We start from the raw sequence: 26476 nt of genomic DNA, 5'->3' as shown, positions 1-26476 counted from the left end.
GGGACCCGTAGCGCTGAGCTCTGGCTGCAGTTGGTTTGGCATTCCTCAATGTTGTTTGCCTCTGTGGTGCAGAGCATTTGTAATTATATTTTTGCCGTCTGCTGCATCATCTATCTCAGCCCATTAGAGCATTTGCTGGTTAATTACTTAAGCTGCCATCAAACTTCTGTAAGGTAGGCTGTCACTACATCTCTCTCGCCGCAGACAAAAACAAGCAAATGAAGCCATCACCTCAGGTGGTCTTCATGCTCTATCTAGAGATGTGGTGGCAACCGTTGACTCCATAGTGCTAAGAGCACAGGGCTATACTTCTCTTTTGAGAAAATATAAAGAAAAAAACAGCCGAAGGTCAGAGATGAAGTGCAAGCTGCCCATGTGCTTGGCTCTTAGATCCGCAGCACTCACTTACTGAGTGACCAGGAAGGATAGTGGTTTCATCATGGAACGGCAGTAGCTCAGACACCTTCACAGGTAAAAGGTTTGTAGTACCTGCACATTCAGACTGGTTCTGGTACTCATTCAGGCTCTGAGCTGGATCCCACCATGCAGCTGGCTTGGTGAGGGAACATAAAACACACACTGGGACCTGCTGCCACAGGATCCAGGTCCCACATTGGCCTCTAGCTCCAGGGGATGGTCATGTCCTACCTGACCTGCCCTCTTCTCTCTAGTCTCAGTCATGTCCTGAGCCTGCCTCTTCTATGCAAAACATCTGCTGATTCAGTTCTCCACCCTTGTACTATTTGTCCTAAATTACTGTTTTCTTCTGGCATCAGCCCTCCTGGCTCTAATGACTGATGACCTGCAAGGGAGATGTCATCCCCTGCCTTTCATTTCATTGCTCCATGCTGTAGCCCAAGCAGCAGCTGCCTGTGAAATCCTGCAATCCCAGAAGAGAGCTTGTTTGGTCATCATGTTCAGTTAGTGTTTGGGCAACGTAATCAGGATCTGTGAGCTGTAAGGGGAAGGATTTTTCTTAACTTCTGAAGTTTCAGAAGTAATCAGCCACTAGAAGGGTCACTGACTGTGTGTAAACTGGTGATTTCCACAAACACACACACGTTTGCTACAGTCTGACAGAGGTGGATAGTTCCGCACAAGCAAGAGGCACCAGGGTGACTCTCCCACCAAATTCTGGCTGAGGCACTGAGGACTGTTCTGAGCACAACAACTTTACCAATTCCTCGAACACGGACAAAACAACTTAATCTTGTTCTGAGAAACCACTGACCTTTTTCTGTTGACACTTTAAAAAGGAAAAGTCAGCCTGAGGCAAACACCTGGCGTGGAAAATTTCAACCTGAGCAGTTCAGTGCTGGCAAAGTTCTCAGCAACAGAAAAGATGGTTTCATAAGGGGAAGTGTCAGGCTGCTTTTAAGCATTTTGGTGCTACCCGTTCCACCCATAACATGGGGTGACACCTTGACTTCTGTGAATCAGCTGGCTTGACTGCTCTCCATCCCTCAGAAGACCTTCAGAAGAGGTTAGGCCATGAAGTACAAACCCAAGTGAAGTTGGAGGTGGATCAGAGCTGCTGTTTCAGATACAGAGCTCGGCGTGCCTTGGTCTTTTCCAGCTGCAAAGATGTCTTGCAAATACCAGATGCGTGGAAAATAATGCCTTTGTCTTGGCTGTTACTAGATTTCCCATCGTGGTGCTTGACTCTTTGCAGGTTGTGGCTGCGGTTCTGCCATGGCTTTGGCAATGTCTGCATTAATAAATCAAACATACACAGGGTTGTTTGCTGACTGTGAGGCCAAGTGAGACAGAATGGCCCACATCTATGCTTTTAAACTGTCTTATCTCCTGATTAGGGTGGCTGCGTGTGAATTACTTCTTGGTTACCAGGGTCTGTGCTAACCCCTAAACCGTGTCTGAGAACTTGCAGACCACACCAGTGGCCCTGGTCCTGCTTCGACAGCACAGACATTTGAGCTCGGGTGCCAGGGATTTTCCTGCTAGTGTCTGGCCCTCTTGAATTTCGCAGGGTAAGTGCAGGCTCTGAGCCTCGGGACTTTATGCTCATCCCAGAACCACCCAGTTTTCCCTTTCTGCCTGGTGTTCAGGAGGGGGTTGCTCTCAGTCAGCTGTTTGTGGCTTCTCCTGCTGCCTGGGGGTATTCCTGTCAATGGCTGAACTTCAAGCAGCTTTGCTGGGATTAGCCTAGACACAGAGGATTACTGAAATATCTGTGATATCTGTTATGAATTCACTCCATTTAGTACTCTAAACTCTTTCTCCTTACTCCTGGATTAGTAGTCTTAGCTATTGCTAATGAGTTTGTTAGAAACACCAGTATGGAGATGAGCTGACACTGATGGATTGACATAGTTTGCATGCCACGGAAGAGTCTTCAGAAGGTTACGATTTCTAGTTATGGGTGACACAACTGCAAGTAGCGTAGAAGCAAAAGCTTGTGTAACTCATGTTATCTGGCGTACAGGTTGTGTCACTGCTACAAAATCTCTTTATTTCTGAGCAGTTGAGATCTATGCAGTAAAATACATCTCCCATGAAAGCTGCTCTTGTCCTCCTATCTCTCCATGTAAAATTCCTTCACCAAAAGCTTCAAGGACAATGCTGCATTGCTCAGACGTTTAATACTGTAGAATTTGTCTTGGGAAATAATATAATTGTATTTTTTTTTTAACAAAGCCATTATACTGTCAAAAGCTTAACTTTCTTTTGCATTAGCCGACAGCCAGCAGGGATTGCTGGGAAAAGTAAGTGCTTAGCTTAACCTGAATTTTTTACTAGCAAGAAAAATGGAATGAAAACAAAATGAATTTATAATGAAATGGATTTATTTCTGGGCTTTCCTATTGTGCTGTTGTTTGCTTTCTTTGAGGGCATTTAGAGCTGATTAGCAGCCCTGGAGACAGAAGTCCATTATTTACCCAAAGAGCAACCAAGAGTGGGAAGACAACAATGCAGCCTCCCTCCCTCCCTTTCTCTCCACCCCATCCTCTGCATCCCTCCTGCATTCCCAAAATGAGCCTTAAGTTTGTCCTGAAGGGATCGTTCTTCATCTGGGAGAGGACAACTAAGTCTGTGTGGTCTGCTGCCTTCTGTTGGAGATGCCAGCGGAGGCAGAGGATTTGCTGGAAGCCTCCAGCTCCTCAGGGTCAGGTCCCTGTGCTGGGAAGGAGCGCGGGACACCTTCCCAGTCTGCCGGAGGCAAAGGGCTGGTGTGGGTGTCTGAACCCATCTGCACTTAACCAGCCTTCTGGGAAACGGGGTCACGAGGACTGATTGAGGAATGAGGAGGAGGAGGAGGAACGTGTGGTCCCACTGAAGAGATTTTGCAAAAGGCTGCACAAAAAGAATTGTTTCTTTCCATGGGAGTTAAAGCTAGGGGAACAAAGTGGGAGAACCAGATGTGAGCTGCTCTGTGGCAGCATCCCTACCCTCCTGCTCCTCCCTTTCTCCCAGGAATTGCTCCTGAGCCCCCCCACACGCTCCATCAGTGGGGACGCGGGTGCTTAGATACATGAAGAGATCCCAAGCCTCCATGGCAATTGTTGCCTGTAGCATGGTGTTTTTAATTGCAGGATACGTAGCCCTGGTTTATAGGAGAGGGTTTACAATGTGGGGAAAATGCTGCTTTTTGTCTTTCAGCTGCCCATTGAGATAACAGCATGGCTAATAATGGATATCAGCTCCAAAACAGTAGGGGACTTAGTTCTGGAGGGGGCTGCTCCCTCTCTGAAATACAATAAAGCTGCCTCACGTTACGGGCTGTGGTTCTGTTTGTTCCTAGACTAATGCAATCAAGAGCAAAGTCCTTCTACTTTCTGTCTCCATCCCTAATCTTGCATGTCACGTCTTGTTGTACAGAGGATTCTTTTTCCCTGGAAGGAACAGGAATTTGGCGGTCATGACTTATTGTCCTGATTATAATCTTGGCTAAGCTTGCACTGTAGCAAAAATATTAAATTCAGTTTTGAAACTTTTCTTTGCTCTCTTCTGGCCGTAAAATGGTGCTAAAGTGCATATTTTCATCCCTGCTTTGGTCTGTCCCCCAGATTTCCACTGTAATTGAAGATTTTTGGATCCCATGCTTCTTTAAAAGTGTTGTTGATAACAATCGAAACAGAGATTACTTTTATAAAAGAGCATCATTTATTAAGACAGACATCTGTTATTGCTATATATTTTGCTCCCTTATGCTGGGCAGGACAAGGGAATGAAATGCCAGGGAAGGAAATGTGCTGTTTAAGTTAAAGTATAGAATTCGTATGCTTTAAGTTGAGTTAAAGCATAGAATTTATTCATACGCCAGTATGAATAAATAGGTATGAATTGGCCATGAATATAGTCAGTCTTGACATTAGGGGAAGGCTCATAACTGTAAGAGGGTTTTGAGACCGGGCTTTCAATGGGTGTGGGACAGGCAAAAAATAACATCCTTTAATCAGTATCATGTAAATGGAGTTGTACGCAGAGGAGACACTGGCAGCATGGAGATGGACTTGGTGACTCAAGAGGTGCCTCCCAGCCCTGTGTGCTTCCTACATGTGTGTGATCCCATGGGAGCTTTGCAGTGCCGCTCAAAGGCAAGTGTTGGTGATGGAGAGTGTTGCTGAAGGGCAGTAGGACCAGTGTGTTGGGAAAGAGGACAAGGAGAGTCGTCTGGACAGGCAGGGAGTGGGGAGCCGGAGCTCGGCGGCAAGGCAGGACACGATCAGACCTGTCTCTGTGGCTTGTGTTTCACCAGCGAGTCCTGCCACTTGGGTCTTGGAAAGATCTTTTCTCAGTCTCTCTCAGAGACTCCTGAACAACAAACAAGATTAAAGCTTTTATTTCTGACGTCTTTGAGAGAATGCGGGCATGATGTCCAAGTGATTGCTGTTAAAAAAGAAAGGAGGTCCAGTTTAAGTTTCCTTTTGACCAAAAGAGCCCAAACCCAAAGCATTAGAAAGGATTCAAAGACCGTGACTGCCCAAACACCTTGAGAAAACTGAACGCTCCACCAGTACAAAGTTACAGGAGTAGAAATCAATCAGGGCAGGGGGGAAAGCAGTCTTCAGTTTGACAACACAGAGCAATAAGAGCTGCCAGCAGCTGGAGGAAGTTCAGCGCTAACAAACAGAAGGTCTGGCACTCAAGAGAGAAATTAAACAGCCAGTGGACAGCAGGAAGGGTGGTGTAGCAGAGACACCCCAGAAGACTGAGTTTATTACCAGGAGCATCTTTGCTGGAAACACTATGCTGCAGTTGTGGTGTGAAGAGAACGCAACAAATTTCCCCTCTGGGCTGTTGCCTTTGCTCCTGCTTGGGGCTCCCTCGTCCAAGACAAGGCTTGGGTGGGAAGGATGGTGCCAAGGGGGCCTGAGGCTCAGCAGCGCTGGGATGCAGGGACAGAGCTGTGCCAGCCACAGCTCCAACAGCAGCCATGAGTTGTGTTGGTGATCAGGCGGGTGGCACAAAGCCACCTTTTCTTGCACTGGGATTTCTATGAGGTGGTGCGGAAGGAGGCTGTTTGACTGCCTGGGTGGTGTGAAACAAAAATGAGAATTGTCTTGGGGAGGTATGGGGAAAAGGACCCGTCTAAAGAGCACACCCAAAAAGAGCCACTTCTTTACTCCGTCTTCCTTTACTGACTATAATCTGTTTTGTGTGCATATGACAGTGGTGTAGTTTATACACTCGTAGAGAAAGCGCATGCAATTAATTCAGCGCACATCTGAATCATGACAGTCGTGGGAAATAGGGGAGCACTTGCCTCAAACTGTATGATACACACAAACTGCAAGGACATTGCTTCTCAGAGTATTCACAACAGGAACAGGCCAGCCCCAGGAACAGGAGCTCCCTTGCGCAAAGAAACAGGCACAGTGGCCAGCTAAGGGAGTCCCACGTTTTTTTAAGCGTACCCCGAGTCTGTTGGGATGCCCCTGGTTTGCTGGCACGAAGCAACGAGGGCATCAAGATCCTCCCAAGATGGGGAGTCTCACCTCTCATTTCAGTGAGGCTGAGATTTTTCCCTTTGGATCTAGCTGGTTTGGTCGTTTCTCTTCCACGCTCTCTGGTGGTTGGTTTTTGGTTTGGTTTTTTTTTTTTTCTTTTTTTTTTTTTCTTTAGCGGGAAAGTGTTTATAATTCCTTGTCTTGGTGTGTGAGGGTGTGAGGGCTGCAGCCGCCAGCCAGGCTCTGAGCTTACTCTGCCAGCAGCCCATGCTACAGGCCGGTGTGATCCTCGAGAGCCGCCTTCGGCTCTCCTGAGCTGTGCCAGCTTCACCCTGCCGGAGGGAAGGGGTGGGTTTGGAGGGGTGCAGGGAGGCCCCTTCTCTTGCTGATTGTGAGGTTTAGGGCTGAGGTGCTGCACCGGTGCCAGAATTTAAGTGAGAACTGCTGGTGGGGACAGTATGTTGGGCTGAAATCCCGCCAGACCACTGGCAGACTCTCTCTTTAACACCGCGATGGGGCTGAGCTGCACACCGAGACCGCAAGCAAGCTTCCTTCAGTGTTTGGGGTTGGGAATTTGGTTTGGCTTGTGCTGGAGCTGGGCAGAGGAATTGGGGTGCATACAGATGTCTGTACTGCAGCCCCCCAAGCTCCTGCTGGCCTCTCCCGTGTTGCACAAATCCTGAAGTTTCTCCTCAAGACCTCAAGTACTCTTTGGGTTTCCTCCCCGCAGCACACGGTTTCCCAGCATATTCCATGTGCTTGGTCTGTGACGTTTTCTGGGAGCCGTGGGGACAAAAGAGATGAAAACCACATGTTGTTACTAAGCAGTTTTGCGTCCCGATAGCATCATGCCCTCTACATTTTGCACCGTGTCTCCTTAAGGCCGTCGTAGCCCTTAGGGGGGAAGCAGGGGAGCTGCTGGGGTGGTTGGGGGCCCTGGGGGGTCACTTGCTGGCCCCAAAGCAGAGGGGTTTGTGCCGGGACCTTGCAGTATACCTGGCAAGCACGGGTTTGCCAGCCGGCAGAGTGGCAGCCCTTTCTCCAGGCTGGGAGGCAGCTCCTCTTCCCTGGCAGTGCGCCTGCAGCTGCTTCGAGGAAAGCCTGTGAGCCAGGAATGCGTAAGGATGCCAGCGTCTGTGCGCGCTCATGGCCTTTCATCTCTGAAACGCGGCCCGGCCAGGCCACAGGGCAGAAAGCAAAACATCCTGGGAAGAGCTCAAGAAGTGTTAGAGAATAGTTCGTGCTTTTGGAGGTGATTCAAGCAGTGATCCCTCTTCTAGGAATGCGGGCTGCGGGAGGCGTGGAGAGCCTCCGGGTCACTAGCAGGGCTCGGAGCCCTCTCCTTCTAGCCCAGGGCAGTACCGAAGTTCATAGCAAGTTCCTAACACCTCGTTCTTGTCTCCAGAGCAGCGAGAAAAGAGACACGGGCAAGCGCTTGGGTCATCGTCATTGTATCTGGCTGGCGCTGGTTGCCTGCCCTTATTGGTTTGGGGCCAGATAGGCTACTGAAGTTCAAAAGCCCTGTTTTTAAGTGACTGCAGTGGTGTGCTCAGGTCCTCTACGTCTCTGCAAGTTGCATCACCTCTGGGTGCATGTATAGGCAATGACAACAAGTCTCTTGAAATCACCCATCAGGGAACGAGAGCTGGGAAGAGGACCCAGGCACCCGCTCCGCAGCCGCAGGCAGTGCCGTGTTGTCTCTGCATGAGTCCTGGGCACGCTCTGCTTCTCTCTGTGTGGGTATCAGCCTGCTTTTTGAGCTTCTGCTTGCAAACCTCCTGACACCCATTAGCTTACCAGCTGGGTTTGGCTGGTGCCAGCCCAGGGAATTCTACTCTCCTCTGCTGAGAACTGCCAGTGCTCCCTGCGTGTCTCAGCCAGGAGGCAAGCGTAGGATGCTCGGGGTCTGAGGGATGGGAAGCGATGGGACGGGACTGAGTGGTTGAGATGGGACCAGAGAAGAGCAGGGATGGAGAATGGTGTTTGCAGCCCTGGTGTGATTTGGACTGGCAGCTGCCTTGTTAAATAAGTGCTGTTTGCTTTGCTGGAGTGACTCAGAGAAGATGCTTGCCCTGAAGCAACATCTATCTGGGTTATCATAACCACCAAATGGAGCTGTAGCCTTATTTTTCTGTTTGTTTGTTTTTTAAAGTCAAGCCATGGGAGTCAGCATCAACAGTCTTCCCAACTAGACAGGAAAAAATTCCATGATTGCAGAGAGGGGGAGAGAGATGTCTGCAACAGTTCTTTGTTATTTCCAGACATGGTCGTGAAGAGCCAGATGGAAGGAGATGAAAGAATGAGAAGAATAGGTTGCTTTAGACACCAAATAACGATGTTTTAGGAATAAAGCCATGGGAATAATTTTATTTTTTTTCTAATTCCCTAGTGGAATCAGAGAGTCAAACCAAAAATTTTATTTCAGGTCAGCTGAAATTCATTTGTTATTCTTAATAGAAAAAAAGGACTGACCAAAGAAAAAGTTGCTAAGCTTATCAAAACACGTTTTTATTTTGTTCTCTTTGACCTTTTAGTTTACATACAACACTGCGTGACATATATTTCAAAATAAGAAAAGGAAGATAGTTCACTTCATTTTAGAAATAATTTTGGAATCAAAGCTGTTCCCTGAACTAGGCACAAATTTCCAAATAGTTTTGGTCAACCTCAAACTGCGTTTTCTAGTGAATTAGCTTTCTGTCTGAAAAATGTTACCCAGCCTTATTTAGGAATTATAGGAAATCAATAATCACTTCTCTTGTTTCTTAATCACAGAGTTGTCTTTGGGCTGTACGTGCTGGCGAGTCTGTGCTGTCAGCCTGGCACAGAGGCCATGGGGTGGTAAGGGGAGCTCTGCTCCAGGAGAAGTGCGGGTGATCGAGTCTGCTTCCCTGAGACTACACGCGTGGGTGTGAGGTGTGCCACTTCTAATGAGCACAGCAGAGGTTATTCACTACTCAGTTACGTTTACCCTTCATTTTATATACTGCTCCACTGCTGTGAGAGGGAACATAGTTGTAACAGGTATATCGTGAGAGCAACAGCTTGTAAGCTAACGGGTTGGGGGGGGATGTGTCGAGGAAATACCATCCGTCTTCCTTACTGATAGCCCACACAGCATAGTTTATCTCCTGTTACCCTTTTGTTTAAGCTGGGTTAAATCAGGAATGAGATGGGGGACCCGCAAGGACACACAGATGTAAGCACAATCAGTTTGCCTAAGAAAAAGCCTCGGTGTTTGGCCAAGCATCTTGAGCGAGAGCAGGTTCAGCACGAGCTGCAGGGAGCAGTGCAGGGGCAAAGGGACTGCGGGTGGCTGGGGCACTGCTAGCGCGGGGCGATACCTATCCTTGGGGCATCCATGGGAAGGCTGGAAACCCTCGGAATTTTTCTTATTTCCTCCCAGCTGTGGCAGTTACCATAGTGACTGGATTTTGCAGCATATTTCATAGTGATGCAACCAATTTTCTCATGGCCTTCTCGCCTTATCAGAGCTTCCTCTTGGCTGTCTCAGTAAAGAGGTCAGCCATTAAGCGCAAGTCACGGAGACTTACAGCGCTTTCCCTATTGCAGGGGAAGCCTCTTCAGGGTAGGTGTGAAACGGTGTTAGCTCTGCACAGGGACGGTTTCAGGTGCTGGTGCCTGGGCTGGAGGCTTTCTGGGGGATAACAGGGGCAGCAGGAGTTGAAAAGAAGTAGCTGGTCATAACTCAGGGGTCACAGTTCCCCTTGTGCTGGGTCCTGGATGGCCCAACACTGCTACTCTCTGGTCCCAGTGTGGGGCTGTGGGGTGACTGCCCTTGCCATTTAATTGCATTTGCTTGTTGCTGATGTGATGTTTGAGAGCAGAGAAAAACACATGCACATCTCTCCATGTAGTTTGTGTGCTTGCGCAGCTCTCCCCATGTTCCTCTTGCAGCAAGGATTTTCACTTAGTTTTTACAGCAGTGTTTTTCCTCTCCTCTTTCCAATACTAATGAGTAGGCGCGCACACCCTTCTGCCAGTTGTTAGGTCTTCAGGAGTAAAAGCTGAGGTTATGAGAACCTAGAAAGCTTTCTTTGCATCTGCCCACCTCCTGAAATCCTAGTTTGCATTTTGAAGGTTGTAGTATGACAGAGCTTTGGCAGACTTGCCTTCAGCTCCCTCTGGCTACAGGGACACAGTTTAACCCTTGATGGAGCTGTGCCTTTTTGACAGATGTACCACTGATAAGCAGACTCCAGGTTAGTTCCCCAGACTTCCCAAACTTCTCCCCCTTGCAGGTTTGTTTTACCTCGCTTCTATTTTCAGATTTTCCCATTAGTCTGATAACAATTCCTGACTATTTGGTTTCAGAAAGGGGATGCTCTGTCAATACCATGGGCCAAGAAAAGTTGTCGAGACAAAATAATGCCCAATAATGGGGTTTATTCTGACCCTTCATCACTGTTCCCACTGTGTAAAGGGGATCTCATGACTTTTCATATAGTAAAGAAGCTTCAAAGGAGAGGAATGACTGTGACAGCACTGTCCCCTGGGGATTCACTCTTGCAGAGCCATCTCCAGCAGAGCCATTGGGTGGAGCAGCCCTGAAGCTGCTCTGCATTAACAAGGAGCCGAGCAAGTGCTTGACCAAGTCTAGAAGATGGGAAGCACAAAACCGGCTTATGTCCAATTCTGTTCTCACTCTCCCTCCCACACTGAGGCTGACTCAGTGCTTCCCTCCAATCACATAGTGATTTCCATTGCTTTTCTGCGATGTGCTGCGGTAGAAGGCGGGTGAAGAAGGACCAACACGCAGAGCTGGGAAGAGGGATCGCCAAATCCATTGCATTAGTGATGGGAACAAAACTACTGAGGTCTCTTGCACAAGAAGCCAGAGGCTGCTGGTAAACCTCAGCATTTCCTGCATTCTATGTTCCTCTTGTGTATCCAGTTACTGGAAGAGGTGAGGAGATGCCATAGGGTTGTAAATCCTAACTTGCCTCCAACTGCTTAGCTCGCTCTTCCCTTCGCTCCTTTGGAGCCAGGTGATGGCTGAGAAATGTGCCAGATTTGGATCCCATTCAGAAATAAATCATCCCAGCTGGCTGGAAAAAGAGGCAACAAAACTTACTGGGAGGACCAGTAAAATCTGCAGGACTTCTGAGTGTGGGAAATTAGGGGGACAGAGGATGGAAAAAGAGGAACTGGCATGACGCAGAAAGAGTGTGGGTCACCACAGATTTAGGGGTTGAAAGGGAACTTTTGAGACTGTATATGGCACAAACCACCTCAGATTGGGTAATGGCGGGGGGGGAGCTGCTGAGCAAGTGCACCCCAAAATGGGGCAGATGATCTGAGGGCTCTGGTGCTGGGCTCTGTGGACTTGGACTTCTTGCGTCCTGCAAAGGGAAGGAGCATGCCTTTGGGAAAATGCCAGTTGGCATAGAAACCTTCCTTTTACCGCTGAGCCTGGGTGTGCTTGGAGAAGGAGAGAGGTGATGTTGTCTGTGTTTAATTGCTAGGAGGAGTCTGTGCTCCACAGCTTTGCTCCGGTCTGGAGGCCAGGGACAGTCCTCCACCTCTGCCTGCCCTGAGAAGGAACTCCTCTCATCCTCCTCCTCATCCTCCTCCTTCACATCCTCCTGTGGGCAAGGGCTTCCTCTGACCACTCCTAAGGTGCTGTGACTTGTCTCCTGTGCTACCCGCGTACAGGACGGCCCCCTCCTCTTGAAAGTCAGTAGTCAATGCTGGTATTGTTTTTATTATTTTTTTAAATTATATTTATTTTAAACAAAGCAGGATGGAGAATTGTGGTTCCCAGAAGCCCAGCCATGGCAAAACAGAGCCTGGCCCAGGGCACTCAGGGTCTGGGAAGGAGAGTCATGCCCCAATGAGGAGTATGACTTGTGTATCAGACTGTGAAGTGGTCCTGGCTCCAGACCAGGGAGCAAAGGGAACTGAGCTGCTGTCTTCTGGTAGTTCTTGAGCAAATCCCCTCCCTTGGGCCTTTCTTTTTCAGTCTGTCACATGAGGAGTATGATACCAATCTCATCCCACAAGTCCTGTGGGACTAACTTCAGACAGGACCTTTCATGTGCACCAAGATCCTTCCCTGTGCACAAGGGTTATTTTCTTATCCAAACACGATGTGATTAACTGGATTCCTCCCCCTGAGAACTGCGGTGCAGCAGCACCTCCTCTCCTCCCGTGGGACTGACTCTGCCCTGCTCGCAGCTGAAGCCTCTCCAGCTGGCTTGGCGTGCACAAATCAGTCTCTGATCTCCTGCCTCCGTGCCTCGCCGGCAGCCAGTGCTAGCAAGAAAGTTCCTGGTGGCTGCAGAGGAGCTGGCAGTTTCACCGTGTGATGCGGCAGGAGGGAATCCAGCCCCTTCTTCCAGAAGCGCTGCAGGGATGGGTGGAGGGAAGAGTGTTAAGAGAGAGTGCAGTCTGGAGCCGTTACGTTTTTGAGGGTGTGAGTGCGAGGGGAGTTTTAGGGTGAGCGGCAGAGTGAGGCTGCAGCGGGGAGAGCACTGCCAGACGCAAGCTCCCTTCCTTCTAGCAGCCATTTTCCAGACTTGTTTGCAGTAGAGATTTCCTCTTCCCCAGACTCTCATGTCATTGTTCCCCTTATGGGGCCTCACCGGTCATTGCCTTGTGGTGGAAAATATGAGGTTGTGGGGGCCAGAGCACAGACATTCCTTCCAGCTTAAAAGGGAAAACAGAGTCCTCACGCAGTGGAGTCCCCGAGAGAGGTGTGCCTGGCTCCATAACTGTTAGCATCGCACTGTAAGAGAAATCAGCTGTTTGGCAGCTGCCTTTCTCCTCTTGATTAGGTTGTGGGGAGAAAAGCCTCCTTCCTCCCAATTCCTGCTTCCCTTTCCTTGCAGGCACCAGCTCCTGCCTGCTCGCTGTGGGTCACGAGAAAGCCACGGCTGGTGTGTTGGGCTGCAGTCCCTGTCAGGGGGCCAGGCCATATACCCACTGGGGTCAGTGGGGAGGTAGAACTCTCTGTATCCACCCCGCCAGTCTCTGCAAGGCAATACTACCACAGCAGTCTTTTTTGTGGCAGTAGTAGCATCAGATGCCTTCATCTCCCTGACAGAGCCACGGACAAATACCCACAACCAGGCTGCCATGGGCAATGTTGTTTTTCTATGGCCTCATGCAGACGTTACCGACCTGATGGGCTCCTCTCATCGCAGAGGTCAGTTAGAGCCTCACCACTCTCCTGCTCAACACTCTGATATGATGGACACGGCTGGTTCATGGATCACGGACTGAGCAGCCAGCAAGGCAGGAATGGTTACCCACAAATGGGTGAGGTATGGGTTTTGCAGAGAGGGAGCCTCCTGTGACCTCCCAGAGGTGCAGGTCCCTTCCTCTCTTGCCTGCTTGTCTCTGCATCCAGGTTTTCTGGGAACATTCCCTGATTCCCAGCATGGGCAGAGACGTATAGTCTGGCTTGTTTCCCATTAGCAAAAGTCAGCTGCCATTAAATATTCATCTATTAAGTATTCAAAAGCCTTTAAAGGGTTGCATTTTGTTGTGCGATGTACTTAGTGAGCCAGTCCTGGATGTTGGCTCAGAATAGGAAGAGATACAGGGAAAGATTTGGGAGGGGGGGTGGTGACTGGGGACTGGATTGGGGCATGTGCTCCTCCGTAGCCGGCATCCCGCAGGGAGTGCGGCAGCTCCCAGCGCTGTGTCCGGAGGGCTGTTCGCAGCCCTGGATTGCAGCTGGCTGAAATACTTCAGTAGTGGAAGCTCCCAGGGATGGATGAAAGCAGAAAAGAGATGGGGTCTGTCCTCCAACGCGAGGAAAACGTTGGGGAGGGAGGACGAGGGTCAGTGTGGGGGAAGGCTAAGGGGGGCTGGAGTCACGGCGGGGGTCTGGGGTGAGGACCTGCCCCCAGGGCTGTGAGCAGTAGTGGTGCTGAGACAAGAGGCTGAGCCAGAGAGGTGTTTCATGGGGCTCTGCAAAGGAATTGCAGCCTGATTCCCTAAGGAAGCAAAGCTATGTCAGCAGGCTGTCTGTGCCCGCCTGTCTCTCGCCTCCAGTGAGTCTTGAATCTATCAGCCTGTTTCCGCCACAGCTGATAAAGCGGTGGAGGCCTCCGAGATAATGGGATCCAGCTGGTTTTTTGACTCTAGGTGACTGGCTTAATGAGAGGGGCCTGCAAAGACATCCCCCCCTCCTCCTCCCCAGGAAGGAGTCCATACGCTGCCCTGTAACTAACTGACAGACAGGCCGTGCAGAGAGCTGTTGGAAACTGGGCTTCATTAGTTCTACTGCTCGCAGGACGGCTTTAGGATTTGGGGGAGGAGGAATCCTGAAGTTTTAATGGTGTATCCAGTGTAGACCTCATGCTGACACCCTTCAAATAGGATATTGTTAACGCTGTCAAATGTGTCTGGTCGCAGTGCCTTGGGGAATCCAGCACTGGTCCAGACTTTGCCTCACAAACATATTTTCTTTGCCTTTTTAACTAACTAGCTTGGGGACAGCCTGTTTTCGGGCCTTCTGAGCTGCCAGTCAACACCTTTGCTGGTCTGAGGCACAGGACATGTACTATGTGCCTCCCAGAGGCAAGGGAGAGGGAGCTCCTGGGGGGGGATGGCTCCAGAGGGTGCCAGTTTGGGACTGGGTAACACCAGACCTGAGGAAGGGTGCAGCTGGGTCCTGGTGTGACCCTGCACCAGTGGGTACAGCAAGCTCTGATGGCAGGGTTCCTTCCAGAGTAGAGGATAAGGATCATTCCGCAGCCCACTGTGCCCTCCTAATAGTGGCGATGTCCTGGGAGGTAGGTTTTTATCAGAGAGCCAGACTGGGAATCAGATGTGGTTCAATCCCCCCACACTGGGCTTATCTCCGTCTTATCTTTGACAACTGAGAATCAAACCTTCCAAGTCAGACTTAAGGGTAATTTGCGTGGGGTTTCTTCCAGAGTCTGCAGATGTCCTGAGGCAATAGCCCTAGGGAAGAGAAATTGCAATGTTTGCCTGACCTATCTATTTATGGCAAACCCATCGTCAGGGGTGCCTACTCCTTTCATGCTAATCTGCTCAGTTTACGCTGCTGCCAAATTTCCGCCCCGTCACACCAGCGCGTTAGAGGATCCAGGGAGCTGCCACAGGAATTAGGTCAGGTTTGCGGGGAGGGACGAGCGCTTTGCTTGTTAGTCACAAACGAGAACAACAGGACAAATGTGCTGCCAGAGCCAGCGGCACAAATGGCGGGAGGTGACAGGCTGCCTGCCCATGCGTGCCCTCCAGCGAAACGTGCGTGCTGCCGAAAGAGCCGTTTTGCCTGGAAGCACGCTTGGATAATGGGATGAAATGCACAAGCCAAATGCTTTCTCAGTGCCATCGCTGTACAGGAGTTGCTAAGTTTTCCTGATCCCCCCCCACCCCGAGCTGCCCTGTTGCCCAGCCCTCTCTTTGGATATCACAGCACAACACAGTGCTTCTCCCTCCCAGCCCCATGATGGGAGAAAGGAGGTTTGGGAATCGGGAGACGTGGCTTCTCGTATTAGCTTTCTGCATTGTTGACCTAGCACCTCGTGTCTCCAAATCTTTCTGCAATGAGGAGAAAACATTGCCAAGACAACAGCTGAACGAAGTGCTAGGTTTTGTGGCTGGATGTTGAGTTGGTTTAGAAATTGTGCAGGCAGCGCTGTTTACAGGTGGCACCTTGGCACGTTCAGAGACCCCTTATATCCCTACTCCTGTGTCAGTCATGGCAGGGAACAGGCAAAAGGGATGTGGATGGGAAGACACAGGGAGGACTGGCTGAAATACGTAGCTGCAAAGCTGCATGGAGGGAGTCTATTGCGAGTTGTACTGGTTATCTTTGAAAACTTTCTCCCAGCTTTTGCTGCTGCCTTCCCTGAGGCATGAGAATCTGTGCAAGCCTCACAGTCCCAGGTATCCTTTTGGTGCCCTTCGGTTTTGCCTTATCTGTGTAGTACTCAAGTTTGTATAATACATGGGATTGCCTCCCAGAGGAGCTTTCAGTGCTACAGCTCTAGAGCACTTTGATTTCCTTGTACATCAGGCAGGGCAAAAATGCAAAGCCTTGATTTTACAGCAAACAGCACAGAGCATTATGTGAGAGGTCAAGTCATTTTATGGATTGCCACAAACTGATGCCAAAAGAGGAAAAAGACCTAGAGTCGCTACTGATAGCAGAAAAGCTTTTTAGTCATGTCAGTAGGAGCAGGACGGCAGGTAGTATTTCTCCAGTGCAGCATGGGCTTCTGAGAAAAAGACTTTTGAGATCTCTAAGAGGAGATTTTGTATGGAAGGATGTGCAGAAAACAAAAAGCAATCTGAAGGGTTGTTTTCAAGCACATTAACTCCCCACCTCGCAGCAGGGCGGTCTCCCTGCTCGTTTCCCAGAGCGTGCATAATGGCAGAAATCCCTGCTGCTCCCTTCGGGCAGTGGGGCACTGTGGACGTGCAGCTGCTTGTACAGCTCTTCTCTGCAGGTGTAAGCTTGTTCTTCCTTACAGAGGTGTTTTGTCGCTGAACTGTTAATGGCTTCAGCTTTCACTGGTTGGTTGGGAAAGTCCCCATTTCCACCAAGTGACACCAGGCAGTGGTGGCTCAGTAGGAGCCAAGGGAGGGAGCAGCCAAAGGAGAGCCACAGCGAGCAGCTCCCTTGCAAAGCCAAGGAACTACGATGCCTCTTTTCCTTCGTGCGTGCAGTCACATATATCTTGCTGCAGACACCGCAGTGTTTTCATGCAGTCCCACCAGCATGGAGCAGGCACGGCAGCTCGCGGGACCTCGGGACCCCATGCAGACCCAGACATGTCACCGCGTGTCGGCGTCTTGAGCCATGCTTGGTCCCGGACATACAGACGCAGGCAGGAGCTCAGAAATGTTCCCAACATCTGTGCTTACACTGTGTTGGGGGTCCGACTCCTCAGCGCCGGTTGCTGCTAGATAGGAGAAACAGCCCCTTCCCGCTGCCTAATTTTAGCTTTCCACCTTGAGGCCCTTCATTGCCGGTTGCCATGGTAATCCCTCAGCATCAGCGCTGCCGCAGGCTTTCTCGCCCGCGGATACCTTGGAAATGTCTCTTTTTCCTCCTTGTTCCCCAGGAAGCAACAGCTGAGGCAGAAGCAGTGCGTGTGGCTCGCTGCGCTGTCAGTTCAGGTCTTCTGCTTGGCACTTGCCCGTTCTCATGCAAGAACCCTTCATCCATGCGTTTACACTTCCTGGCCCCCCAAAAGCAGTGTGCGTTCCTGTCCCCATTCGGTCTGGGCTATGCGTATGTGACGCTGCCCGGCCACCCCGAGTTTCTGGCCTGTGAGCCATGGTGAGCAGCTTTCTCCGTGGTCTTTGCTCAAGAACATGTTTGGGGAGGTCGTTGCCTCTGTGGAGGCCGTGGGGTAAAGAATCAGGAGTGCCCCTGTGCCGTGGCAGACACTCCGGTATCCACGCGCTCCTGCCCTGGCTTTGTGCTCGCTGCTTTTACACCTTCCTGCTTGCTCTCCGGGCAGCAGAGGAGTAATTAAAAGCATTGCCCAAACAGAGAGAGCTTGGGCATCTTACCCAAGGCAGAAGAGAGGAACTGCCTTGTCACGGCTTGCAGTGTAAATGCCACCGTGCAGCAATTAATAATGAGTCTCTGCCCTTTCCCTTCCGCCTGCCTGAGCGCGCTGTGCACAGGGACAAGTGACACTTCCCAAGCCCACAGTGACAGAAAAGGCAATGACAGCTCACAGGGAGGAAGCAGTGTAAAAACCATGATGCCAGTCCCCGAATCCTGAAATTAATTTAAGGGCAATGACACTGAAACACTGTGGAGTCTTTTCAGTGTGTGACCTTGCATTTAAACTTTTGCAGTTCATGTTTTCAAGCTTTTACATGGTACGTGCGAGGATGAGCTCTTTAATATTGAAGTGGCAGCTGCCATCCACGCTTACTCGCATGACTCCAGCAGATGGAGCTTTATAAAGAGCAAGCATGACACGGTCCAAGGTAAGATCAGAATATCTCTCACAAGAAACTAGTTCAGCTAGTAGCACCTGGGAGGTTGCCAGAGAACCAGGAGTGAAGATTATAAAGCCTCATTCACAGACCCCCACCGTACTCATCCATTCATCCACTGCCATCTCCGTTACATTCCCAGTTCCGCACAGGAGACTCGAGCATTTGCCGGGAAGGTGGCTGGGAGCAGCTAGAAAGAGCTCCCACCCTGCGGTATGCCGTGAACCACCTTAGAGCTGTGTGTACCAAGCGGTAGCAGTGGCAACTGCTAACTTCATCTGTGTGCAGGCTGGCGGAGGAAAATGTTTCTGGCTCTTGCAGGAGGCGAAGGCAGGATCTGCAGCAGCAGCTGCTGTCGCCTGGCAGAAGAGCACACCTCGACCTGCAAAGCAGCAGCAATGGGTCAGGTTGCAGATGCCGGGTAGGGTACATGTAGAGCAGTAGAGGTGATGTCTGGTAAAAGAAGGAGGTGAGGGTCTCGGGGATTTTGGAAGGGGCGCATACGAGTGGAAGGGGCTATGGTTTGTGGGTTGTAGTTGGAGAAAGTATGGTTTGTGGGGCGAGCGTTATGAGAGTGAAGGGCACAGGGAGCTGAGTTACTGCTCTGGGAACTGGGGTGGACGCTGAGAGCTGCTTTTACTAAGGTGGAGCCAGCACCCAGCCTGGTAACTCCTGCCACGGCTGCTGCTGCTGGGAGGGAGGATGAGCATGCTGAGTCTGAGAAACCCTGTGCCAGAGTGAGAGGGCAGGCAGGCAGAGCAGCTCGATTCTTTTCTTTCTCTGGCAAACCCCCGGGGTGGAGACAGCCGTGCCGGGACGTGGCAACCAGCTCCGACCCGCTGCCAGCCTAGGACAGCTTAAAACAACAAAAAGCAGCAACTGGCAAACCATATTGCTTTGATTAATAAGAAAAATCAGAGAAACGTGGCCCTCTAGCCTGGCAGGAGGCTGTTCTGGCGGTGTCACCCTGCCAGCATTCCCACCCCAGGTCCCAGTGGGAGAGCTGCGGGATGGCTCCTGGGCTCTGGCAGTACGGGGAGGGAGCTGTGGCCAGGATGGCCGTGTCACAGGCCTGGTTTCCAGCAAACTGTCCAGGGGAGAAGAGTCTTGCATCCCAAGCTCGGTCCCTGCGGACACCTGCCGAGGCCGGCTGTGGCTGTAGCAGTGCTGTAATTTTCAGACCAGGAGGCAAGAGCCAGGTTTGGCATCGGTGGGCACAGCTGGGAGCTTGCTGCTGGTTGTCCTGCCTGGCCATGGGTAAGGAAAGGCAGAGTACTGCCATCTATTGCCAGGCACCTGGATTACAGACCTTGGTGGGTGGCAGTTCAAAGCCGTGTCTAGCTCTTTTTTGTTTTTTATGGTCTTTGGCTCAGTGAAGGGATGGGCATGTTGTTCCAAACCCTTTAAATGGATCAGCACTTAGGTATCTACAGTGCATTTTAGGTGTGTGAGTGCCCTAGTTAGACTCCAGCCTGGGACAATTTGTTTTTTCTTTATGCTTTTTGCAAAATGAGTTATTCTTCCTTTCCTGCCCTAAGTTGTGTGAGGTCACTTTGTGCGGTGAAGCGCTTATGTTGCTCCATCCCACCCCAGAAGCGCCTAGATCATTTACCCCAGCCTTCCACCAGAAGACAACTAAAGAGAGGTGGATGCGGCAGAAGGGGCAGAGTGTCTTTCATAGCTCAGAAATTATACGTGAAAGGAGGACGAAAGAGCAATGGGAGGACAGTCTCTTGACTGTCTTCATGGGGCGAGCAGGTCTGGGACACTGCACGTTTCTGAGCTAAGACTGGTGTGTCTGAATACTATATTTTTATTTTACAGGATAAGCAGCAAGATAGGAACATTTGCAGAGAGTAAAAAAGGTGTTTGTCATTATGTGAACCTGGAGGGCATCCTGTAGTGCTTTGAAAAGACCTTCTTGGGCTTGATGACTGTGCAGTAGGCCGGCAGACAAAATATTCTGAAGACCAGGGCAAGGTCATTCAGGAAATGATCTGACTGTCACTGTGGGCTGCTCAGTAAAGACAGCAACTCACTGTGAAACTGTGGTTTAAAAGCAAAACAAAAACCCCCAAATTAGGATAAAGAAGCAATAGGAGAAAAAAATGTGCTCAGCATTTGTTATTAAATGTATCAATAATGCTTGCTCCTCAGGCAACTTCTGCTCCTTTTTGATCACCTACTTTCAAAAGTATATAATGGAGGTACAAAGATACCACAAATGAGCAGAGGTTAAGAATAATACTCGGATGAGAAGGTAAAAAAACGCTTTGTATATTAGACAGAAGAGTCACAGCAGATGTGATTGACCTATCCCACTGGTTATTTTACATTCCTCAATATTCTGTCTCTGATACAAAACTGTTGAGGAAGCCAGTTGGCTAGCCTGAACCAGATACTTAACGTACAGGTGGAAAATGTTAGATGAAATGAGAGTCACAAAGGAAATTAATGACAAAGCAGGGAATTAAACCAGGGTGTCCCAACTCTGAACCCCTGGAACTGTCTTCTCTTTTAAAAGCCTAAGGAAAAAAGGGATTAAACTGATAAAAGTAAATGCTGGTTTTATTGAAAACATGATTAACCTGTGGAAATCTTCCCTGCTAAATGTCACCAGCTTGGGAACGCAATGGGACTCAAAAAAAAGGATTTGACAGTTACGTGAACAACAAGAATACTTCTGATGACTTTGGCTAGGAGAAAACTTTAAAGTGTATAAATTGTGCTGCAGGGCATAAGTCAACTGCTGGCTGTCAGGGACCAGAAGAAATTTTCTCAGAGAAGGTTGCTGTATAATTATCTATGACAGTGTTTCTTCCTTTGAAGTGTTTAATCTTGACCAGTGGAGGCAAGATAATGGGCCATGTAGTGTTGTGAAGTTTTTTTTTGTGACAGGGGCATTATCTGGTGCCCAATGGCAATTTTTTCTGCCTGTTTGGTATCACACCTTTCTCCAGGGTTATGTTCACCTTCTTCTTAAATGTTTCAAGCAAAGACGTTTCTGCTCCCTACCCTCCATGAAAAAAATTTTGAAGATGGATTACACTGCAAGGACCAAGGCAGTCCTTGGCATGAGCGAATTATTCTTGCCATTCATGCTAGACTTTCTCTTGCTCATGTTTGCTCCAGTTGTCCTAGGTGATTGTCCAGGAATGACCGCAAGGAAACCCTCTCTTGCTGGGGCTGTAGCCCTAGCTCTTGTGTCTGTTCCTGGTTATTGTCTGACCTGTCCATCTATTGCAGTCATGTCTCTCTTGTTTTATAATCTGTTCCTTACCACCTTGGTGCTCTTTGGTCCAGTCTACAAGTTAAATGTGTTATTTTTTAAAGCTGTTTTGCTGCTCTTCCTGGTAACTTGATGTATTTTGTGTTTCTTTCTTTGTATCTTGCAGGAAGAGCCAAGGAGCAAATCCAAGATCTGTGCCAATGTTTTCTGTGGAGCTGGGCGGGAGTGTGCAGTGACTGAGAAGGGAGAGCCAACCTGCCTCTGCATTGAGGTATGAGGGCAGCACAGGTTCTGCATCAGGGACGGGTGTCACCACCATCACCCCCCGGCTGGGTTTTGGTCACTGGAAGGATCTCATGACGGGATGAGGCTATGGCTGTTTTGGAGCAGCTGCAAATTCACACTGGCTCTTCAAACAGGAGGGCCTTTCCCAGTGTGGTGTGGGGGAAGAGCCCTGTAGGGTAGATATTGTCTGGGGCTTGCAGCTGTGCTGCTCACACAACTGCCTAGGGTCTTCACACTCACAGGAGACTTGGCTGGAGGTCTTTTGTTGGGAAAGCCCAGTAGGGTATTGATATGCAGCTAGCTTTGGAGGGCACTCTAGGGAGCGGTCTGCAAGCTCCAAGAAAGCCTGCCCTCACTGGCATCTTGTTTGAGGAGGTTACAAGCACCCTACTAAAAATCAGCTTTTGTACAATGGAAATAATTGTGGTAGAGTGCTGTGAGGATGAATAGCTCCATCCAGCAGGGAGCCAGAGATGATTAGAAGAGGCTTTCCCAGCTGTAGAGACACACTGTCTCCCTGCTCTGCTCTGCCCTGCTTTCAAACCATTCCTGCCTGGCTCCTGGGAATGGGCATGTGGCTCTTTGTTCCCACTTCCCTCAGAGCCTGCAGCTCTGACGTGGCCAGCCTGGGGACTGGAGAGTGAAATGCCCCGTTAACAGAAAGAGAGTCTGTCACTCTGGGTAGGCTTGGCCAGACTGAAAGGGATGGGAGAAGGAAGCCCACAGCCTGAACAGTGGCACCGGTGAACTCTGCCTCTGCTGTAGGCTGTGCTGTTTGCTCATGGCTGATGGCTGATTCTGCATTTGGTTACAGAAAGGTGGAGCAGAGTCTACAAAAAGATGCAACAGAGCTGAGCAAGCAGAGATGCACAGAACAGATTCACAGAAACACCTCCAGGCAGGCATGTCCATGGCACATAGAACAGCAGTTGCAGGATTACGCTCAGTATTTATGCTGGGCACTGATTTTCTCTGCTGGGCTCTGCTTTCGGGAAGGCTCCTGTTGTGGTGGTGGTGGTGGTGACAGAGGCTGGGATAAAGCAAAGCCTTTGAACCCACACCCACAGACTTCTCTGTGCAGGTTTTTCCGGGGTGATGATGGGTGGGTTCAGCCTGTTCCAAACACCTTTTGGGCCAAGGAGGCTGTGCCAAGGGCTTCTGTTGAGTTGGGCTGATGCTGGGACTCACCTGCCTCCTTCTAGCTGTCCCGAAGAGGCAGGTAAAATGCTGTCTTCTCTGGCTTCTCTCACAGCAATGCAAACCTCACAAGAGGCCTGTGTGCGGTAGCAATGGCAAGACGTACCTGAACCACTGTGAGTTGCACCGTGATGCCTGCCTCACTGGCTCCAAGATCCAGGTGGATTACGATGGCCACTGTAAAGGTAACCCCGGCGATGAGGGCCAGCTACGCTGTAAGAGAGGGAGAGTTGGAAGCCGAGCATGATAACAAGGCAAGGCAGAGGCTTCACCAGCCAGGACCTTGTCCCACAGTAGCTGAGCGGGATAAACAGGGCAAGCCTGGGAACGGCAGCCAGGTTCAACCAAGAGTCCAGATCACCAGGCAAGTTTGTGGTGATGAAGTAGGCCTGAAGTCAAGCCACAAAATGACGTCTGGTGACGGTAACCAGAATCGGGCACAGGCCAGTAATTGCCAGACAAGTCTGTAGTGATGCGGTCTATAGCAGGTCTGAGATCAAGGTGGGAAGACAGTCACCAGGTCAGGGCCTAGATCAACAGGGTCTATGGCAGGTATGGGAATGGTTGCGACAGAGCTGGAGGCAGGCATACCTACAACGTAATCCCAGCCAAGGACTAGGGGCCGAGACATCAGCTGAAACGGAGCCCCTGGGCTCATGGGTAGGGAGTGTGGATGGAGGCCCTCATTTGTGTACTCAGAACCCTGACACCTTGGCTGTGGTGGGATCTTGGAGCTATTGTCTCCCTGGGATGCTGGATGAGGGCACTCGGGACAGCAGGGCAACTTCTTGCTCCTGCCTGCCTCTCTCTGAGCTCGTGGATTCAGCCAGGCAGGTGTCTCAGTCTACCTGCTGAGGAAAGGTCAGACTCTCAGGATAAACCCCCAAAGCCCATACTGCCATCCATGTTCATGAGGGACCTCAAGAACTTCAGGAGCAAGGATTTTGTCTCAATGGTAGGGCTGTTTAACTCACCCCCACACCAGCCGCACAGTAAAAAAACCTGTTTCCTTATGTTCAGACAGAATTTCATGTGTATAAATATGTGCCCACTGCCTCTTGCCCTGTCACTGGACACCACGGTGAAGAGTCTGGCTCAGTCTTCTTCATTCCCTCCCATCAGATTTATAAACATTGATGAGATTGCCCCTGAGCCTTCTCTTCTTCAGGCTAAACAGTCCTCAGTCTCCCCTCGGGGCAACAGATGTTCCAGGCCCTTGTGTTTCTGAAGACTCCCAGGTTCCTCTGCTCTTGCCCAAGTGACACCCAGGGTGGGAAGAGGTTCATATTGCTTCATGTTGCATCAGAAATGTCCTCTTCTGTCTTTCATTAACAGAAAAGAAGTCTGAGAATCCAGCTGCAAGTCCAGGTGAGTCCGTCTCCTTGCATGGCTGGGGCCTCTGTATGCATTTGGGAAAAGAGATGGGGAGGAAGGTCTGCTGGGGGAGTTGCACAGCTCTGTGTCAAAGTCATACCTCTGCACTGGCTGTAGCAGAGCCTGAGTTGATACATCAGCTGAAATGTGGTTGCCCAGCTCTTTACTCCTGGGTAACCTTTCAGAGCTCATACATCTCCTGGGCTCTTCACTGTGCTGGGATGTCTCAGGGACTCTGAGCACGTACAAGGTGCAATGAAACCCAGTTTGCCCCTAGGGACACGAGCTGTGTTCATCACAGCCTGAGGGAAGAGACGCGCTTTTGCAGACTTCCTTGGGGATCTAAGACACGATAACTGTGGAGCTATGTCCCTAACTCCACGAGCACTCTTTTGAAAGGAGACTTTGCTTCAGGAGTGATTAACCGACGGGTGCAGGGCAGAGAGACAGCACTATATAACGAAGGGCATTGTCTGGGGAGTCAGGAGGTGTAGCTGAACCACCTCTCCCATCAGCCAACAAGTGTCTTTGATTCCCTGTGCCTGGTTTCTCCCCTTATGCATTGCCTCGTGTACTTGGACTGGATTTTGGGGCCATGGCCTGTGCTTCATCAGGGGACCCTTTTCCCATCCATGGCCTCTGACTGCTGGAGCTGTATAATCATCAACTTCAGCTTCCCAGGACAGATGAGAGGAAACCCTCGTACAGGCTTAAGGGAAAGGACCGTGTCAGGGCATGGCCACCACCTCAAAGCAGTTTCAGGGAAGTTCAACATTAAACATGCAGAATCCCTACGGGTTTTTATTTCATCTGTCTGTCCGGTTGTGATTGTGGTCACTGGATTTGGAAGGAGATCCTTGGTGTGTGTAGGCAAAACAAATGCACACCGACTCCCCTTCTGGCTTGATTGACCTCTGTCTGGGTGGGTGTGATGACTCACAGAAGCCAGAACATCTAGGCTTTCAGTTCTGCTTCTAAATACGTTGTTCAGTATTAGCACACAAGGTGATACCCACCTAGAGAAACCTGTGACTATGGAGAGCACTGTGAACAAGCCCAGCTTAACCCCCTCTTGTTTCTAATCAGAGTGGGCAAGTCGAAATCTCCTGAGATAGTAGGCTCTAAAATTCAAGTCTTGGGGACAGCGGCTTGCTCAGTTTAGTCTTTGCCCTTGCAGAGGATGGAAGTTTTGGTACTTGACATCGGGAAGCCTGGGGACACTGTCCAGGGCCAGTCAGTCACCTTCCTCCCTCAATCTGGAGACTCTTCACACCAAGACCAGTCAGGCCCGGGTTGTTATTCCGCAAGCTTTGAGGACTGGAAGGCAGAAGGTGTTTGGCAGGGGTGTCATTTTCTGGCTTTGCCACACGGTGTCACCCACAGCCCATCTGCCGTTTAGCACATGGCACCTCTGCTTTGATCTGGCCCTGGAGCATCTCCAAGGACCAAGGACAGAGGGGCCTGCAACCTGCCATCAGGGCTGGCGTGCTGGGTTTTATTTCCAGTCGTTTCTCTGTGTTCTCCCTGCCAACTTCATTTCTCTCATCCTTGCTTTTTCTTCCGCTACACCTTCTCCCATGACAGTCGTCTGCTATCAGTCGGACAGGGACGAACTTCGTCGCCGTGTCATCCAGTGGCTGGAAGCTGAGATTATCCCAGACGGCTGGTTTTCCAAGGGCAGCAACTACAGCGAGGTCCTGGACAAGTATTTCAAGGCAAGTAGAGCAGTGCCTGCCTCAGAGGCCAGAGAACATTTCTTGCCCTGTCACTGCAAAGCAGCTGCCATGTCTCCAGCCAGGAGGCTCCAGTGTGTGATGGGCCTGTGAAGCAGGGGGCCAGAAAGCTCTGGTATGTCCTACAGTATGATGTGTTACAGGCCGCCTGCAGCAGCTGCTGACAGAGCCACTGACATGGCTATGGGACAGCCCAGACCTGGAGCATCCCTGTGGATCTGACCTGCCCTGGGAAAAAGGAGGAGGGCAGGCCAGGTGTGCCTGTGGCAGGGGAGAGGAGAACTGATCTCAGGGCACGAAAGATAGCCAGAGGAGAAAAGATGGGTGAAAGTGCTGGAAATGGAAGTAGAAGGAGCAGGAAGCCGGGGCAGGGGCTGCTGATTCTTTGTTCCAGACGGTCCCAAGGCCATGTTGAGGTGAGGATAGGGGACACTTGGGGGCTTCAAGCAGAATATTTGCTTGCAAGGAGTAAGTATGACCTAGTTGTGGCCAAGAGCTGGCAGTTCCCTAGTGCTCTGCAGAGAGAAAGGAGCCAGCCGTGTGTGTCAGGCCCTGCAATAATCCCGTTCGTCTTCCCTCCTCCCTGTCAATCTGTCCCTCAGCCCATCCCCACCTCCTTTTGTAACCAGCAGATCACACGCTTCTCCCATGCTCCTGCCACATGCACTGCTTCGTCCCTCCCCCTCACGCCCAGCTCCTGATAAAGACTTCAAAGCATTCAGGATGGAGCTGGAGGAGCAGGTGGGGAAAGGGGGAGAGTGTTTAAATCATAAGCTGTCGACAGCAAG

At 50.3% G+C, this 26476-nt stretch overlaps 1 protein-coding gene across 1 annotated transcript in view; it reads left to right on the top strand.

Moving 5' to 3' along the window:
- The window catches only part of FSTL1 (follistatin like 1), a 55823-nt gene that overhangs the window by 19645 nt on the left and 9702 nt on the right, over window positions 1–26476 (top strand). Inside the window, exons 3-6 of the mRNA XM_075034398.1 lie at window positions 21266–21370; window positions 22637–22766; window positions 23917–23949; window positions 25540–25670. Coding sequence (XP_074890499.1) covers window positions 21266–21370; window positions 22637–22766; window positions 23917–23949; window positions 25540–25670 — 399 coding nt within the window. The remainder of the gene's footprint in view (window positions 1–21265; window positions 21371–22636; window positions 22767–23916; window positions 23950–25539; window positions 25671–26476) is intronic.

This window comes from Buteo buteo, chromosome 8, assembly GCF_964188355.1.
Source record: "Buteo buteo chromosome 8, bButBut1.hap1.1, whole genome shotgun sequence".
NCBI lineage: Eukaryota > Metazoa > Chordata > Aves > Accipitriformes > Accipitridae > Buteo > Buteo buteo.
The sequence above is the reverse complement of the archived record's forward strand: the minus strand, read 5'-3'. Positions and strand labels throughout refer to the sequence as shown.